This window comes from Pongo pygmaeus, chromosome 15 (genome assembly GCF_028885625.2).
Source record: "Pongo pygmaeus isolate AG05252 chromosome 15, NHGRI_mPonPyg2-v2.0_pri, whole genome shotgun sequence".
Taxonomy (NCBI): domain Eukaryota; kingdom Metazoa; phylum Chordata; class Mammalia; order Primates; family Hominidae; genus Pongo; species Pongo pygmaeus.
In genome coordinates this window covers 51,417,064-51,433,742 of record NC_072388.2, presented here as the reverse complement: position 1 = coordinate 51,433,742, position 16,679 = coordinate 51,417,064, and the positions used below count along the sequence as shown (strand labels likewise).

General features: G+C 38.8%; 1 protein-coding gene across 1 annotated transcript in view; it reads right to left on the bottom strand.

Moving 5' to 3' along the window:
• The window catches only part of STYX (serine/threonine/tyrosine interacting protein), a 43,897-nt gene that overhangs the window by 6,904 nt on the left and 20,314 nt on the right, over positions 1-16,679 (bottom strand). Inside the window, exons 5-9 of the mRNA XM_054448634.2 lie at positions 11,478-11,538; positions 10,746-10,782; positions 10,315-10,354; positions 10,173-10,223; positions 8,324-8,396 (exon numbers count right to left, since the gene is read on the bottom strand). Of these exons, the coding sequence (XP_054304609.1) occupies positions 8,324-8,396; positions 10,173-10,223; positions 10,315-10,354; positions 10,746-10,782; positions 11,478-11,538 (262 nt within the window). The remainder of the gene's footprint in view (positions 1-8,323; positions 8,397-10,172; positions 10,224-10,314; positions 10,355-10,745; positions 10,783-11,477; positions 11,539-16,679) is intronic.

Genomic DNA, 16,679 nt, shown 5'->3' with positions numbered 1-16,679 from the left:
CAGGAAATATGAATGGCCTATGGGAGAAGGTGGGACATATTAAGGAAAATGTGAACACCTACACCTGCCATTTTTTGCAAGCAGCAGGCTGTAAGTATGGTAAGGTGGAAGAGAAATTTGGTTCCATGTAGCCAAGCATCAGTTGATCTTGGATAGCTAAAAGTAAAGGCTAAATCAGCAATTCTAGCCTGGATATACATGAGAATCACCTGAGGCACTTTAAAACCTATATACCTAGGCCCCACTCTCACAGATTTTCATTTCATCGGCATGGGTAAGGATTCCCCAGGTGATTCTAACATGAATCAGTGTTTATCAATTTAAACAAAATAAACCTGTGATATAAGGCGCTCTGCTTCTTACTCACTGATTCGTGCCACCAAAGGAACCTGGGAAAATTCAAGCTGTCTGCCTTCCCCAACCACTCCTCTGGCCCCTTTCCCACAATTTTATTCTTGGGTAAATAGCTGATCTAAGACGAATACCTCCAGTTCAAAGATGACCAATAATCAAAAAGGAACCAGTTAGGTCTTACTCAAAGATTTTGCAAGAAAAAACAAAACAAAACAAAACAAAAACAGAAAAGCAAGAGTATAACCAAATGTCATAAAGAAAATGCCATAAAACTTATACCATGAAGCAGATGAAAACTATGAATAAATTAATCAAAGAAAATATGGCAGTTATGGGATTGAATGTTTGCATTCCCCTCAAAATTCATATGTTGAAGTCCAAACACTTAATGTGGGGACTTTGGCAGGTGATTAAGTTGGGATGAGGTCATGAGAGGACTGGCCCTATGATGAAATGAGTATCTTTTAAGAACTATGCTCTCACCTCAAACCACTTACACTTATTCCTCTACCTCGAATGCTTCTCCCCAAATACGTGCATCTCTTCAGGTCTTTGTTCAAATATCACTTTTTAGTAAGCCCATTTCTGACCACCCTTCTAAAAATACAATTCTTGTCCCACCCTCCTTACATGGCCTTATTTTTCTTGGATTCATTACTTCTGGCCTACTACATTTTGTTTGTTGTCTGATTCTCCCACTAAATAAGTTTCATGAGGTCAAGGATTATTGTCTGTTTTGTTCTCTGCTTTACTGTCAGTGCCTAACTAAAACAATGCCAAATAAATATTTAGTGAAACAATGCAGCATGGGACATGGAAAACAAACATGAGAAAAATCAAGTGGAAAAAAAAAAGAACAAAGCTGAAAATAATTACAGAGAAAATAGCAAATAACAGAAAAAAGAGAACATAAACCATACCGGGGTAAGGAGTATACTAAAAAGAAAGAGAAACAGAACAACCAAAAGGGCAAAGACACAATAGAAGACAACTTTTCTGAAATAAGGGAAGGCTTGAATTTGCAAGTGGTAAGGGCACACTATGACTCAGAAAAAAACTGATGTAGAGCAATCAACAAGATACATCTTGGTAGGATATAGTGGCTCATGCCTGTAATCCCAGCACCTTGTGAGGCCAAGGTGGGAGGATCGCTTGAGCCCAGGAGTTTGAGACCAGCCTGGAAAATATGGCAAAACCCCATCTCTACCAAAAATTTTAAAAAACTAAGCCAGGTGTGCGGTCTCACGCCTGTAATCCCAGCACTTTGGGAGGCCGAGGCAGGCAGATCACCTGAGGTCAGGAGTTCCAGACCAGCCTGGCTTACATGGTGAAACCCAGTCTCTCTACAAAAAATACAAAAATTAGCTGAGTTTGTTGGCACATGCCTGTAATCCCAGCAACTTGGGAGACTGAGGCAGAAGAATTGCTTTAACCCAGAAGGCGGAGGTTGCAGTGAGCCAAGATCGTGCCATTGCATTCCAGCTTGGGCAACAGAGTGAGACTTTGTCTCAAACAACAACAACAAACAAAAAACTTAGCCAGGTGTGGTAGTGTGCACCCGTGGTCCCAGCTACTCAGGAAGCTAGGGTGGGAAGATCACTTGAGCCCAGGAGGTCAAGGCTACAGTGAACCATGACCGCGCCACTGCACTGTAGCCTGGGTGACAGTGCAAGACCCTTCTCAAAAAACAAAAACACAAAAAACCAGGATACACCTTGATAAAGCATCTTATGGTCATGTAGATGAGGGGTCCCCACTCCTGGACTGCAGACCCCAGAATCGGTCCATCGTCTGTCAGGAACCAGGCCACACAGCAGGAGGTGAGTGGCACTCCAGGGAGCATTACCACCTGAGCACCGCCTCCTGTCAGATCAACAGCAGCATTAGAGTCTCACAGGAGCGCAAACCCTATGGTAAACCTATCCCTCCCTATGGTATGCAAGGGATCTAGGTTGCACACTCCTTAACTAATGCCTGATGATCTGATATAGAACAGTTTTGTCCTGAAACCATCTCACCCGCCGCCCCATCCGTGGAAAAATTGTCTTCCATGAAACTGGTCCTTGGTGCGAAAAAGGTTGGAGACTGCTGATCTAGACAACCTTCTCCTGACACAACTCAATTCACCTAAGTGGGGAGTCTTAAAATTGGTCTGCCTTCAAACTTCTCTAAAACAATATTTAGGCCAGGCATGGTGGCTCACACCTGTAATCCCAACACTTTGGGAGGCCGAGGAGGGCAGATCACCAGAGGTCGGGAGTTTGAGACCAGCCTAGCTAACATGGTGAAATCCCATCTCTACTAAAAATATAAAATTAGCTGGGTGTGGTGGCATGTGCCTGTAATCCCAGCTACTCAGGAGGCTGAAGCGGAGAATCACTTGAACTTGGGAGGTGGAGGTTGTAGTGAGCTGAGATTGTACCACCGCACTCCAGCCTGGGCGACAGAGTGAGACTCCATCTCCAAAAAACAAAAAACAAACAAAAAATATTTAATATCAGGTCTGTGTACAAAATCATTAGGGAAAAAGTATTAAATACATATTTTATATCTAGCCACTGTCATTCAAATATAAGGGCAACAGAAAAATATTTTCCAACATGCAAAGGGATAGTTTCCATGGGAATATCGTTTCCATGAACTATTTTTAAAAATAATAAAGTCCAAGAGTTTAATAAAGACACTGGAACAGGTAAAAGGATTGGCTGAATCCTATTTAAATGTAGGATTAAGGGCTGGGTGCCATGGCTCACGCCTGTAATCCCAGCACTTCGGGAGGCCAAGGCGGGTGGATCACATGATCTCAGGAATTCGAGACCATCCTGGCCAACATGGCAAAACCCTGTCTCTACAAAAAATACAAAAATTAGCTGGATGTGGTGACATATGCCTGTAATCCCAGCTACTCGGGAGGCTGAGGTGTGTGAATTGCTTGAACCCAGGAGGCAAAGGTTGCAATGAACTGAGATCACACCACTGTACTCCAGCCTGGGCAAGAGAGCAAGGCTCTATCTCAAAAAAAAAAAAAAAAAAAGGAAAAGTAAATAAATAAAACCTTAAAAATTATGTAACAAACATAAACACACCAAAAAATTTTAAACTATAGCAGAAGGTTAAAAAAAGGATTCATTTAAAACAGAAAGCATAATATGAAACAATGATAGATAAGATTGTATCTGTCATTTTCAGTAAATGAAAGTGGGTTAAATTCACCTATTAGGAAACAGATAATGATACCAAATCTGATAGCAAAACTCAATCCTAGACTATATTGAGGAAAAGCATCTAAAATCAAGTGATTTAGAAAGCTTGAAGGAAAAGGAATGGGAAAACTCAAAAGGTAGCAAGCAAACAGAAAGAGTAGGATTCACAATATTAAACCAGGTTAATTGCAAGGTAAAATAACCGAAATTCATCCAGGCACAGTGGCTCACACCTGTAATCCCAGCACTTTGGGAGGCCGAGGTGGGAGGATCATGAGGTCAGGAGTTCGAGACCAGCCTGGCCAACATGGTGAAACCCCGTCTCTACTAAAAATACAAAAATTAGCCGGGCTTGGTGACGCATGCCTGTAATCCCAGCTACTTGGGAGGCTGAGGGAGGAGAATCGCTTGAACCCAGGAGGCAGAGGTTGCAGTGAGCCGAGACTGCACCACTGCACTCCAGCCTGGGCCACAGAGCAAGACTCTGTCTCAAAAAAAAAAAAAAAAAAACAAAACACCCTGAAATTTAAACAGGGTACAACTAAAATAAAAACCTAACTTGAATTTTTATGTACCAAATAGTAAGTACAGAAAAAAAACTTGCAGAACCAAAAAAGAGGAAATAAAGAAAAAATAAACACAATATAGTAATAGATTTCAATTCACTGATTTCAGCCCAAGACAGATCAAGTGGACAAATATATTTAACTTTATCCCCTGAAAACAGAATGCACCTTCTTTTCAAATGCCCATAAAATTCATGAAAACAACTACATATTAAACCACAAAGAAAACATCAAAAAATACAAGTACTACAAAACATTCTCTGATTACACTAATAAAACTAAATATGAACAAAAATAAAAAATTTAAAACCCAGTCACCTATACAATAAAAAAACTCAACACATACTAGATAAAAAATAAAACCAAAACTGAAATCACAGAATATCAAGCTATAACATAAAAATAATGCAGATGAGAATCTGCAGCATGCGACTAACACAATGCAAAGAGGATAATTAATAGCGTTGAATTTTTGAAAGAATAAAAAGAAACCAAGTTTTCAACTCAGGAAATTCACAACAGCAGCAGCAAACAACGCTAAAGCAAAGTACCAAGCAAGCAGAAATTAGAATACAGAAAAACAACATGGACTAACCAGATGAAGAAAAAAAAAAAAAATAGAACCAAAAGATATTAAAGTACAAGATATTATTTTCCTTAATTCTATGTAGAACTCTTATGAAATCAATGATTACACAGAAGATCATAAATACATCCAAAGTGACCTGAGGAGTATCAGAAAATCAAACCAGGCCAGGAGCAGTGGCTCACACCTGTAACCCCAGCACTTTGGGGGCCAAGGCGGGCGGATCACCTGAGGTTAGGAGTTTGAGACCAGCCTGGTCAATGTGGTGAAACTTCGTCTCTACTAAAAATACAAAAATTAGCCAGGCGTGGTGGCGGGCACCTGTAATCCCAGCTATTCTGGAGGCTGAGGCAGCAGAATCACTTGAACCCAGGCGGCAGAGGTTGCAGTGAGCTGAGATTGCACCACTGCAGTCCAGCCTGGGCAACAGAGCAGAAGCTCTGTTTTTTTGAGACAGAGACTCTGTCTCAAAAAAAAAGAAAGAAAGAAAGAAAAGAAAAGAAAAGAAAATCAAACCGATAGACCAAATGAAGAATGTTGTCTGAGTATTGGTCTACTGTCAAAATATATGAATGAATGAAATAATGAATAACTGAATTAGATAAAACATTATGGTCAGATATTTCACAGGTGCCATATACTAATGCATTAAGAGACAAGTAACTCCAATCTAATTTAAATTGATCCATGGCACAAAGAGAAATGGAAAGCTTCCACTAAAAAATGAGAACACTGTGATAGAGATAGTAAAACCAGAAAAGGATAGTACAGGGAAAAAAAAAAAAAAAAAAAGACAAACCAATTTACTATTTAACTGATTCCAAAATCCTGAACAAAAAGATTAGCAAATACAATCCAGCAATACATTAACAGAACAGTCTATCATAACCAAGTGGGATCCATTGCTGGAACAAGAGGATGATTCAATATTAGGAAATCTAATCTAATGTGATCCAGTAACTCAAGTCACCATATTAACGGTTCAAAAACTAGAACTAGCCATTCTATAAGCACCTTAAAAAAGAAAACTTCAAATCTCTAAAGGATATATCAGAATTTGGTACAAAATAAAAATGATATTTCAAATCGGTAGGCTATAAATAGATTTCCATAATATAAAAAGAGCTCTTACAAACCGGTGAGAGGAACACCAACAAATGATCACAAAAATCTGATAAAACATTTTTGGGCCAGGAGTGGTGGCTCACGCCTGTAATTCCAGCACTTTGAGAGGCCAAGGTGAGTGGATCACCTGCGGTCAGGAGTTCAAGACCATCCTGGGCAACATGGCAAAACCCTATCTCTATATCTTTTTTTTCTTTTGTGACGAAGTCTTGCTCTTGTTCTGCAGGCTGGAGTGCAATGGTGCCATCTCGGCTCACTGCAACCTCCCCTCCCCGAGTTCAAGCGATTCTCCTGCCTCAGCCTCCCAAGTAGCTGGGATTACAGGCACCTGCCACCACGCCTGGCTAATTTTTGTAATTTTAGTAGAGACAGGTTTCACGATGTTGGCCAGGCTGGTCTCGAACTCCTGATATCAGGTGATCCACCCACCTCGGCCTCCCAAAGTGTTGGGATTACAGGCGTGAGCCACCACCCCTGGCCATCCCATCTCTATTAAAAATACAAAAATTAGCTGGGCGTGGTGGCACGTGCCTGTAATCTCAGCTACTTGGGAGGCTGAGGCGGAGAATTGTTTGAACCTGGGAGGTGGAGGTTGCAGTGAACCGAGATGGTGCCATTGCACTCCAGCCTGGGTGACAGAGCAAGATTCCATCTCAAAAAAAAAAAAAAAAAAAATCATTTTTGGCTACTGGTATTAATTAGGGTAGGAGGAAATAGGCAGTTGGAGGAAATAGGCACTCCTTGTTTCCTGGTGGTATAAGTTTATATTATTTCATCTTTTTTGGAGGCAATCTGGAAACATCTATCAAATTTCAAATGCACTGGAATCCACCAATTCCACTTCAGTTACCTTACAGGTATATTCACACAGATGTACCTATCAGGACATTTCCAATATTCTTTTTTTTGACATGGAGTTTCGTTCTTGTTGCCCAGGCTGGAGTGCAATGGCATGATCTCGGCTCACCACAACCTCCGCCTCCCAGGTTCAAGCGATTCTCCTGCCTCAGCCTCCTGAGTAGCTGGGATTACAGGCATGCATCACCACACCCAGCTAATTTTGTAGTTTTAGTAGAGAGGGGTTTTCCCCATGTTGGCCAGGCTGGTCTCAAACTCCTGACCTCAGGTGATCCACTCACCTTGGCCTCCCTAAGTGCTGGGATTACAGGCGTGAGCCACTGAGCCAGGCCAATCTTCTTAGACATATGCATACACTACTCTTTCAAATACAAAAATTAATTTTAAAAAAGAATGTTTTTACACATTTAAAAACAACTAAGAGCATAATTGGATTGTTTGTAACACAAAGGATAAATGTTTCAGGGGATGGATACTCTATTTTTCCAGGATGTGATTATTACACATTGCATGCCTGTATCAAAACATCTAACCTACTGTGTATCCACAAAAAAAAGAAAAGCTTAAAAAATCATTTAAAAAAATGAAAAAAACAATGTTTTCTACAACATGGTAAAAGGCAAAGAAACTTATAAAGTTAGAAGACAAACATTTTACATGAACAGGCTGAACACAGACGACACTGTTTCTCTTTTGAATGTAGTAAAAATTAAAAGTAAATTAAATATTAAAATAAAATTTAAAGCTTGGTAACTACAACAATATATTTTGTAATAAATATTCTTGATGTTGAAACATGAGCTTTATTCCTACATAATTGGATGTAATTAGCCAGAGCACATTCTGCAGCCTATGATTTTGCCTCTTGGAATAAACTGAATAACCTGGTCTAATCAGGTTAATTCACAGACTTATCATCTTTTTCAGTGCATCTGCCAGGCATCAACAAAATATGAAACAACATGGAAAAGATAAACATAGAATAGAAAAAGCTGTTATAGTTAGTATACTTAGAATCAAAACTGTCTTATGCTCTGTGTGATAAAAATGAACAAAAAAAAAAATCAAAGACATTTCTAACAGCAATTATTTTACCTTAGATTTGATAACGTGTCTTTAACCCTTTTTTCTTGGTAATGCCAGCCTTTAAGAAAAAAATTTTTTTTAAATTTTTTAGGGATGGGGTCTCACTCTGTGGGCCAGGCTGGAAGGCAAAGGCACAATCACTGTTCACTGTAGCCTCAAACTCCTGGGCTTAAGCAATCCTCCCATCTCAGCCTCCTGAGTAGCTGGGACTACAGCCATGCACCACCATGACTGGCTAATTATTTTTTATTTTTTATTTTTTAGAGATTGGGTCTCACTTTGTTGCTCAGGCTGATCTCATACTTCTGGCCTCAAGCGATCCAAATGCCTTGTTCTCCCAAAGTGCTGGGATTATAGGTATGAGCCACCACACCCAGCCAAGAAAATACTTCTAAATAGAGATATAAACTTGAATAAAGGATCAAAGTAGTCAGATTATGGCAATTTTAAGTATTCACAAAGTAAACTGTACACCTAAATTACATGTACAAAAGATTTTATATCTTACTTCCGACTGCCTTAAAGAGGAAGAAAAGAGAAGTTACCTGAAGTTGATGGACAAATCCAGCATTAGGATTAATACAAAATCTTCTTTCTTGAACATAAGCAAAAGCATCTCTGAAAACAGAAAAAGAATATTAATGTGATAGCATTATTTAATGAATCAATCATAATCATACAACTTAGCAATAGAGAGGGGTAATGAGTTGTAATGGAAAAAGCATGATGAGATTAAATATCACAATTCCTTTGCTCACCAGCTATATGCTTACGGCAGGTTGCTCAACTTCTCTAAGCTCTATTTTGTCCATTGGTAAAATGAAGAGTATAATAACACCTACCTTGGGGAACGACTATGAATAGGAGGTAAGTGTAAAGTGGCCAGGTGCAGTGGCTCGTGCCTGTAACCCCAATCCTTTGAGAGGCCAACACAGGAGGACTGCTTGAAGCCAGGACTTTGAGACCAGCCTGGGGCAATGTAGTCACACCCCATCTCTACAAAAAACTTAAAAATTAGCCAGGCACAGTGATGTGGTATAGTCCTAGCTTCTTGAGAGACTGAGGTGGGAGGATTACTTGAGCCCTCAAGTCTGAGACTACAGTGAGCTATGATTGTGCCACTACACTCCAGCCTGAGAAACAGAGGAAGACCATATCTCTAAAATAAATATATAAAATGTAAGCATTTTGTGCATATAGTAGAAGTTCAAGCTCAAAATACTATCACTGGTTAAAGAGGTTTATTTACTTTTGTTGTTATGAGGCTTAAAGTGCCTATAATAGTACTGAGCTCATAGCAGACACCCAACAAATACAAGTTATTTCCAACATTAATGTTCTGACAAAATTCCAAATAATAAAAACAATATATAAAACATAAAGTCCATCAATACATGTTTAATCTTTTTTCAATTAAATATTTGTATTCTGGCCAGGTGCAGTGGCTCACCCCTGTAATACCAGCACCTTGGGAGGCTGAGGCAGGTGGATCACAAGGTCAAGAGATCGAGACCATCCTGGCCAACATGGTGAAACCCCATCTCTAATAAAAATACAAAAATTAGCCGGGCGTGGTGGTGGGCACCTGTAGTCTCAGCTACTAGGGAGGCTGAGGCAGGAGAATTGCTTGAATCTGGGAGGCGGAGGTTGCAGTGAGCCAAGATCGCGCCACTGCACTCCAGCCTGCCAATAGAGCGAGACTCCGTCTCAAAAAAAAAAAAAAAAAAAAAAAATAAATAAATAAATATTTGTATTCAAATAATATTCCTTTAAGAATAGATATTTTTAAGCAAAGTTTTCCATTCTAATTTAAATATAAAAGGGGACTGAAATAGAAAGAGGTGTCAATGATTACTATAAGATTTCTAATTTGTAGAACAAGAAAAACTGAGAAAGGTAATACTGTACACTGGCCAGGCTTTTGCTTTGTCTTGGGGCAAGAAGCTCATTACCACCCCCTATCTTTTAAAAAATCTATATAGAATGCTTGGAAAAGATTATTTTTGATAAGACTACTCTGAATTGTAAATAGATGCTGCAAACAATTCCTAGGTAATTTTTCATCCAACTATTGTTAAAGGAGAACATGATAAATTAGCCTTTTAAATAAGGCAAGCACTAACATTTGTGGTCAAGAGTTTTTATACTCATACCAACCAGTTCCCTTGTGGTAGGTAAGTAGTTTTCCATAGGATTTCCATATTAGCCTATGCATATCTATACAAGTAGATAAATTAGGTTAAGACTAACCATGGAATAACGGCCTGCCTAATCAAACATGACTACATGAAAAATAATCAGGGGAATAAGAACTTCAAACTTCCAAACCATTCCCATTAAGCTTCATTTTAATGAGAATTTAAACTGTGGCTAGGTTTTAGGGTATTTTCTTACCTGTACTTCATTCCAAATGTTTCCATAATGTATGCAATAACAAAGGCTGCACTGAAGAGGGGAAAATAATTTTAAAAACAACCAGAAAATACAACCCATTAATTAAATGTTATAGAAAGAAAGATTATTTCTAACTTCATACCTTCTGGAGATCCCTGCATTTCCATGCACAAGAACTTTTCCTGAAAAACATGAATTCGTTATTCTAATAGAAAAACACCTGAGTCAGCAGCTGAAATATACTGAAACCACAGTAAAGTAACTCCTTATATATTATAATCACTTGGATATTTATTTTCAAATCTTTACAATTTGTTATTATTAACTGTGTAGAGAACATAGCAGACTCTTATTAAAGAAACTGAAAGCTCACAGAGAATTTGAAAACAGTCTACAGGGATACTCCAGAAAGCCTATCCAAATGAAACAAGTAATTGGGAAAATACAAATTTGGGAGTAAGCTACTACATATAATTGTAACTTCCATATCCTGCATTTAAGACAAATACCAACTAAAAAATTAACAAATAATCAAAATATAAACATTAGTTAAGGAAAGGAAATATTATTTACCTCCCATTTGTAAGCTCCCATCAATAAATTCCTTAGTCTGGAGGCAAAAGATATGTGGATTAATGTAAGCATAAAATAAATGCATATAATGAAACAAAATGAAACCTATTGAAAACAATTTCCTAATTTATATGTATAAAAATTATTTCAATTCACAAATTTCCAAAATGCTACAAATACAACTATTACAAGTCCAAAAAAATTAAAGAAGCCAAAATTTAATTTGAATCTAATACATTCACAATATGATTCCTCAAATTCCTGAAGATCATAAAAAAATTTTCTACAAATTTATTTCTTTTAAAAACACAATCACATAATTTTCAGTCATAGCAAAGTAAAAGTAGTAAGCTTTACAAGCACAATTAAAGGGGCTGGGCATGGTGGCTCACGCCTATAATCCCAGCACTTTGGGAGGCTGAGGCGGGCAGATCACCTGAGGTCGGGAATTTGAGACCAGCCTGATCAACATGGAGAAACCCCGTCTCTACTAAAAATACAAAATTAGCTGGGCATGGCGGCTTATGCCTGTAATCCCAGCCACTTGGGAGGCTGAGGCAGAAAAATCACTTGAACCCGGGAGGCAGAGGTTGTGGTGAGCCAAGATTGCGCCATTGCACTCCAGCCTGGGCAACAAGAGTGAAACTGTCTCAAAAAAAAAAAAAGAAGCACAACTAAGAAGTCAAATCATAAATAAATTTTAAATGATATTTAAAAAATACTGGTACCTACCATAGGGAAAAAACGTATTATATTTTCAACTGGATTATCTGCAATATCCAGGACTAAATATCTGAAAATAGAGTATTTTGTGATAAGCACACTTTAAGTAAAATACTTAATATATTTTTAAAAAATAACTCATTATTTCTTGGTAACCATGGCAAGAATGCAAAACAACTTTCAAAGTATCATATTCCCAAGAACTGTGTGGTAGATTTTACATTGCTTGAAGGCATTAAAACCTGAAACACCATGTTAACATCTCTGATATTTAAGTATTTAAAAAATCCATCAGGCTGGGCACAATGGCTCATGCCTGTAATCCCAGCATTTTGGGAGGCCAAGGTGGGAGGATCACTTGAGCCCAGGGATTCGAGACCAGCCTGAGCAACAGAGGGAGACTCCATCTCTACAGAATATTAAAAAATTAGCTGGGTGTGGTGGTGTGCACCTATAGTCCCAGCTACTAAGGGGGCTGAGGTAGAATTGTGCGAGCCTGGAAGTCAAGGACATAGTAAGCTGTGATTGGACCACTGCACTCCAGCCTGGGCAACAGAGCAAGATTCTTCTCTCGAAAATAAATACATATTTTATTGGCATATAATGAACCATCTGGTTAAAACAGAAAAATCACAAGCAGGAAGATACATTCCTCTAGATTAGAGTGGACCTAGAAATAAAGACAAAAGTACCTGTAATCGTTATGTTATTCTTTTATTTCTACCAATTTCTCTAAGACCAGAAGATTGTTCTCTAAGTGGTCCTGTGACCCCTGCTCATAAACCTACAGAGGACATTTCAGAGGAAGTCCAAAGTCTAAGAGAAGGAACAAATAAAAACGGAAGGTATGATCTATGGAACCATGAGTCAAACATTCACTGTTTGAACTAATCTTTAGTAAAGGAAAAAAAAAAAAACAAAAACAACTAGCTGAGAGAGCACCTATACTGAATTTTACACTTTACAAAATACTAAAAGTAAGGCATTTTAAATGTTAGCTTATTTTATTTTGTAAAAAACTTCCATTTCTAAGCATTTCTAAGACCACTGTTTATTAACACAACTATAGGTAATTAGCTAAGTTATTAAATTAGTTTTAAGAACAATTTTGCATTAAAAATTACAGTTCTTCAATGATCATTTAGGTGGTAACAACTTCAAAGAATTCAGGACTTTAATACAGAGAAGCTGAGGCTGAGCATGGTGGCTCACGCTTGTAATCCCAGCACTTTGGGAGGCCGAGGCAGGTGGATTACCTGAGGTCAGGAGTTCAAGACCAGCCTGGCCAACATGGTGAAACCCCATCTCTACTAAAAATATAAAAATTAGCCAGGCGTGGTGGCGCACACCTGTAATCCCAGCTACTCAGGAGGCTGAGGCAGGAGAATCACTTAAACCAGGGAGGCAGAGGTTGCAGTGGGCCGAAATTGTGCCACTGCACTCCAGCCTGGGTGAAAGAGCAAGACTCTGTCTCAAAAAAAAAAAAAAAAAAGAAAACAAAAAACAAAAAACAAAAAAAAAACACAGCTGAACCTCAGGATCTGAGGAAAATCCAATATTTAACCTACAAGAATTTCGACAATGACTGTATCCTGAAATGATTGGGTATTCCAGTTACATAAAATAATGCTTCAGGGGAAAAATGTTAACTCAGAATGAAATTAAATATTTTAATGCATAACATTTTCAGTGTCAAGAACTGCTAGTAGAACTATCAATCTCTAAGAAGCTAGTATTGTAAAAGTTTAAGGAGAAATGGTTCTTCCATTAGGATAAAGAACCTGCACCAAACAACACTATAATTTAAAACAAAAAGTCTGCACACATTAGAAATGAATAGTATGATTTTTTGGCTTTTTGGTTTTTTCTTAAGATTAGTTTCACCTTATACAGTTTGATATTTTAAAATACAACATTCTCATTTTCTTTAATAATTCTACACGTATATACATAAATACACATACGCAACAGAGAACGATTTAAAAGGAAATATTCCAAATGTTAACAAGTGTTTTCTCTGAATTGTGGAATTGTAGATGATTTAAATATTTTTCTTGGTGTCATTCCATACCTTCCAAAGTACTTATAAAGAGTAAGTGTTTCATGGCCAGGTGTGGTGGCTCACGCCTGTAACCCCAGCACTTTGGGAGGCTGAGGTGGGTAGATCGCTTAAGCTCAGGAGTTCAAGAACAGCCTGGGCAACACAGCAAAACCCCATCTCTACAAAAAATAAAAAAAATTAGCCCGGTCCAGTGGTGTGCACCTGTGGTCCCAGCTACTTGGAAGGCTGAGGCAGGAAGATTGCTTGAGCCTGGGAGGTCAAGGCTACAATGAACAGAGATCACGCCAATGCAATCCAGGCTGGGCAGCAGAGAAAGATCCTGTCTTAAAAAAAAAAAAAAAAAAAAAAAAGTATTTCTTTCATAATTATAAAAAATTCAGGCCAGGTGCAGTGGCTCACGCCTGTAATCCCAGCACTTTGGGAGGCCAAGGCAGGCGGATCATGAGGTCAGGAGATTGAGATCATTCTGGCTAACACAGTGAAACCCCGTCTCTACTAAAAATACAAAAATTAGCCAGGCATGGTGGCACACGCCTGTAATCTCTGCTACTCGGGAGGCTGAGGCAGGAGAATTGCCTGAATCTGGGAGGCAGAAGTTGCAGTGAGCCCTGCATTATAGCCTGGATGACAGAGCAAGACTCTGTCTCAAAAAAAAAAAAAAAAAAAATTCAGTTTTGGGATATTCCTTTTTAATAACTAGTTTTAATAAACTAAATACGGTGTAAAAAAAAGAAAAACACTACAAAAGTAAAGAGTCAGCCAGCCCTCCATATCCAAGAATTTCATACCTATGGATTCAACCGACGACAATCAAAAACATTAACAAAAAATAAGGTAAAATACAACACTAAAAATAATAAAAATAAAATCCAACACTATTCACACAGCATTTACACTGTACTAAGTATTAGAAGTAATCCAGAGATGATTTAATGTACATGAGAGAATGTGCACAGGTTATATGCAAATATTACACCAGTTTACATAAGGGACTTGAGCATCTGAGAATTTTGTTATCCATGGGGGTTCCTGGAGCCAATCCCCCACGGATACCAAGGGTACCATGAAAAATATGTCCCTCAGCTGAGCGTAGTGGCTCACGCCTGTAAATCCCCGTGCTTTGGGAGGCCGAGGCAGGCAGATCACGAGGTCAGGAGTTTGAGACCAGCCTGGCCAATATGGTGAAACCCCATCTGTACTAAAAATACAAAAATTAGGCCAGGTGCGGTGGCTCACGCCTGTAATCCCAGTGCTTTGGGAGGCTGAGGCGGGTGGATCAAGAGGTCAGGAGTTCAAGATCAGCCTGGCCAAGATGGTGAAACCCCGTCTCTACTAAAAATACAAAAAAAATTATCCGGGAGTGGTGGTGGGCCCCTGTAATCTCAGCTACTTAGGAGGCTGACGCAGAGAACTGCTTAAACCTGGGAGGCGGAAGATGCAGTGAGCCGAGATCACGCCACTGCACTCCAGCCTGGGCAACAGAGTGAAACTCGTCCAAAAAAAAAAAATTTGCTGGGTGTGGTGGCGCATGCCTGTAATCCCAGCTACTCAGGAGGCTGAGGCAGGAGAATCGCTTGAACCCAGGAGGCAGAGGTTGCAGTGAGCCAAGATCACACCACTGCACTCCAGCCTGGGTGACAGAGTGAGACTCCATCTCAAAAATAAAAATAAAAATAAAAATAAAAATAAAAACGAAAGAAAAATACGTCCCTCTACCATCACAGGCCCTGAATTTTCCTTCTTAGAAGCAATCGCTATGAAGTTTCTAGCCTGTTGGTCCAGAAATTTTCTATGCATATATTAAGAATAAATATATTGAATGTAATATATATATATTTACTCAACACATTGTGAATATATACATTGGTCCACACCCTGCTTTGTTCATATAATGCATTATCTTGGAGATCATATCAAATCCAAACACATACATATATTTCATTCTTTTTCATGGTTACACAGTATTCTATTATATGTTCACACAATGTATTTTAGAGTATGTATCTTGTATTTACAGATATTTATAGATTGGTTTCATTTTAAAAATAAAGCAGAGCATTAAATTTTTTTTTTTTTTTTTTTTTTTTTGAGACAGAGTCTTGCTCTGTTGCCAGGCTGGAGTGCAGTGGGGCAATCTTGGCTCACTGAAACCTCTGCCTCCCAGGTTCAAGTGATTCCCCTGCCTTAGCCTCCTGAGTAGCTGGGACTACAGGCACATGCCACCACGCCCAGATAATTTTTGTATTTTTAGTAGAGATGGGGTCTCACCGTGTTGGCCAGGACAGTCTCAATCTCTTGACCTCGTGATCCACCCTCCTCGGCCTCCCAAAGTACTGGGATTATAGGTGTAAGCCACTGCGCTATTTTTTTTTTTTTTTTTTTTTTGAGACAGTGTCTTGCTCTGTCGCCCAGGCTGGAGTGCAGTGGTGTGATCTCGGCTCACTGTAACCTCTGCCTCCCGGGTTCAAGCAATTCTCCTGCCTCAGTCTCCTGAGTTGCTGGGATTACAGGCATGTGCCACCACGCTCAGGTAATTTTTGTTTTAGTAGAGATGGGGTTTTGCCATGTTGGCCAGGCTGGTCTTGAACTCCTGACCTCAGGTTATCTGCCCACCTCGGCCTCCCAAAATGCTGGGATTACAGGCACGAGCCACCGCACTGGCCTAAAATATTTTTAACATATATACTTTTACATAGATATTGAAGGAAGAAGCTGCCTCCCAGGATAGGAGCAAGGTGGCTTGGGTTAAGAGGAGAAAAAGTAGAGTTACTTTCATTATATATGTTTACATAACCTTTCACTTTTGTACCAAGTGTAATATACTCTATTTTAAAAATGAAGTTAAAGAACATTAAAAACCATTACATGCTCAACTGAACTTACAAGATAAATAAGAACATCAAATGAGATACCATTTTTACTCCATTAGACTTTGAGAAATTAAAAATGTTTCATAATTCCATCTTGGAGAGATACCAAGGGAAGAGTCACTCTCACATACTTGATAGTGGGAATGTAAGCTGATACAACGCACTGGAAAACAATCTGCAACATCTATCAAAATTTAAAATGTTCATACTCTTATATCCAGTAATTCTACAAATTTGCCCTATCAATATGCTCACATATAAATTGAGTAATATGTACAA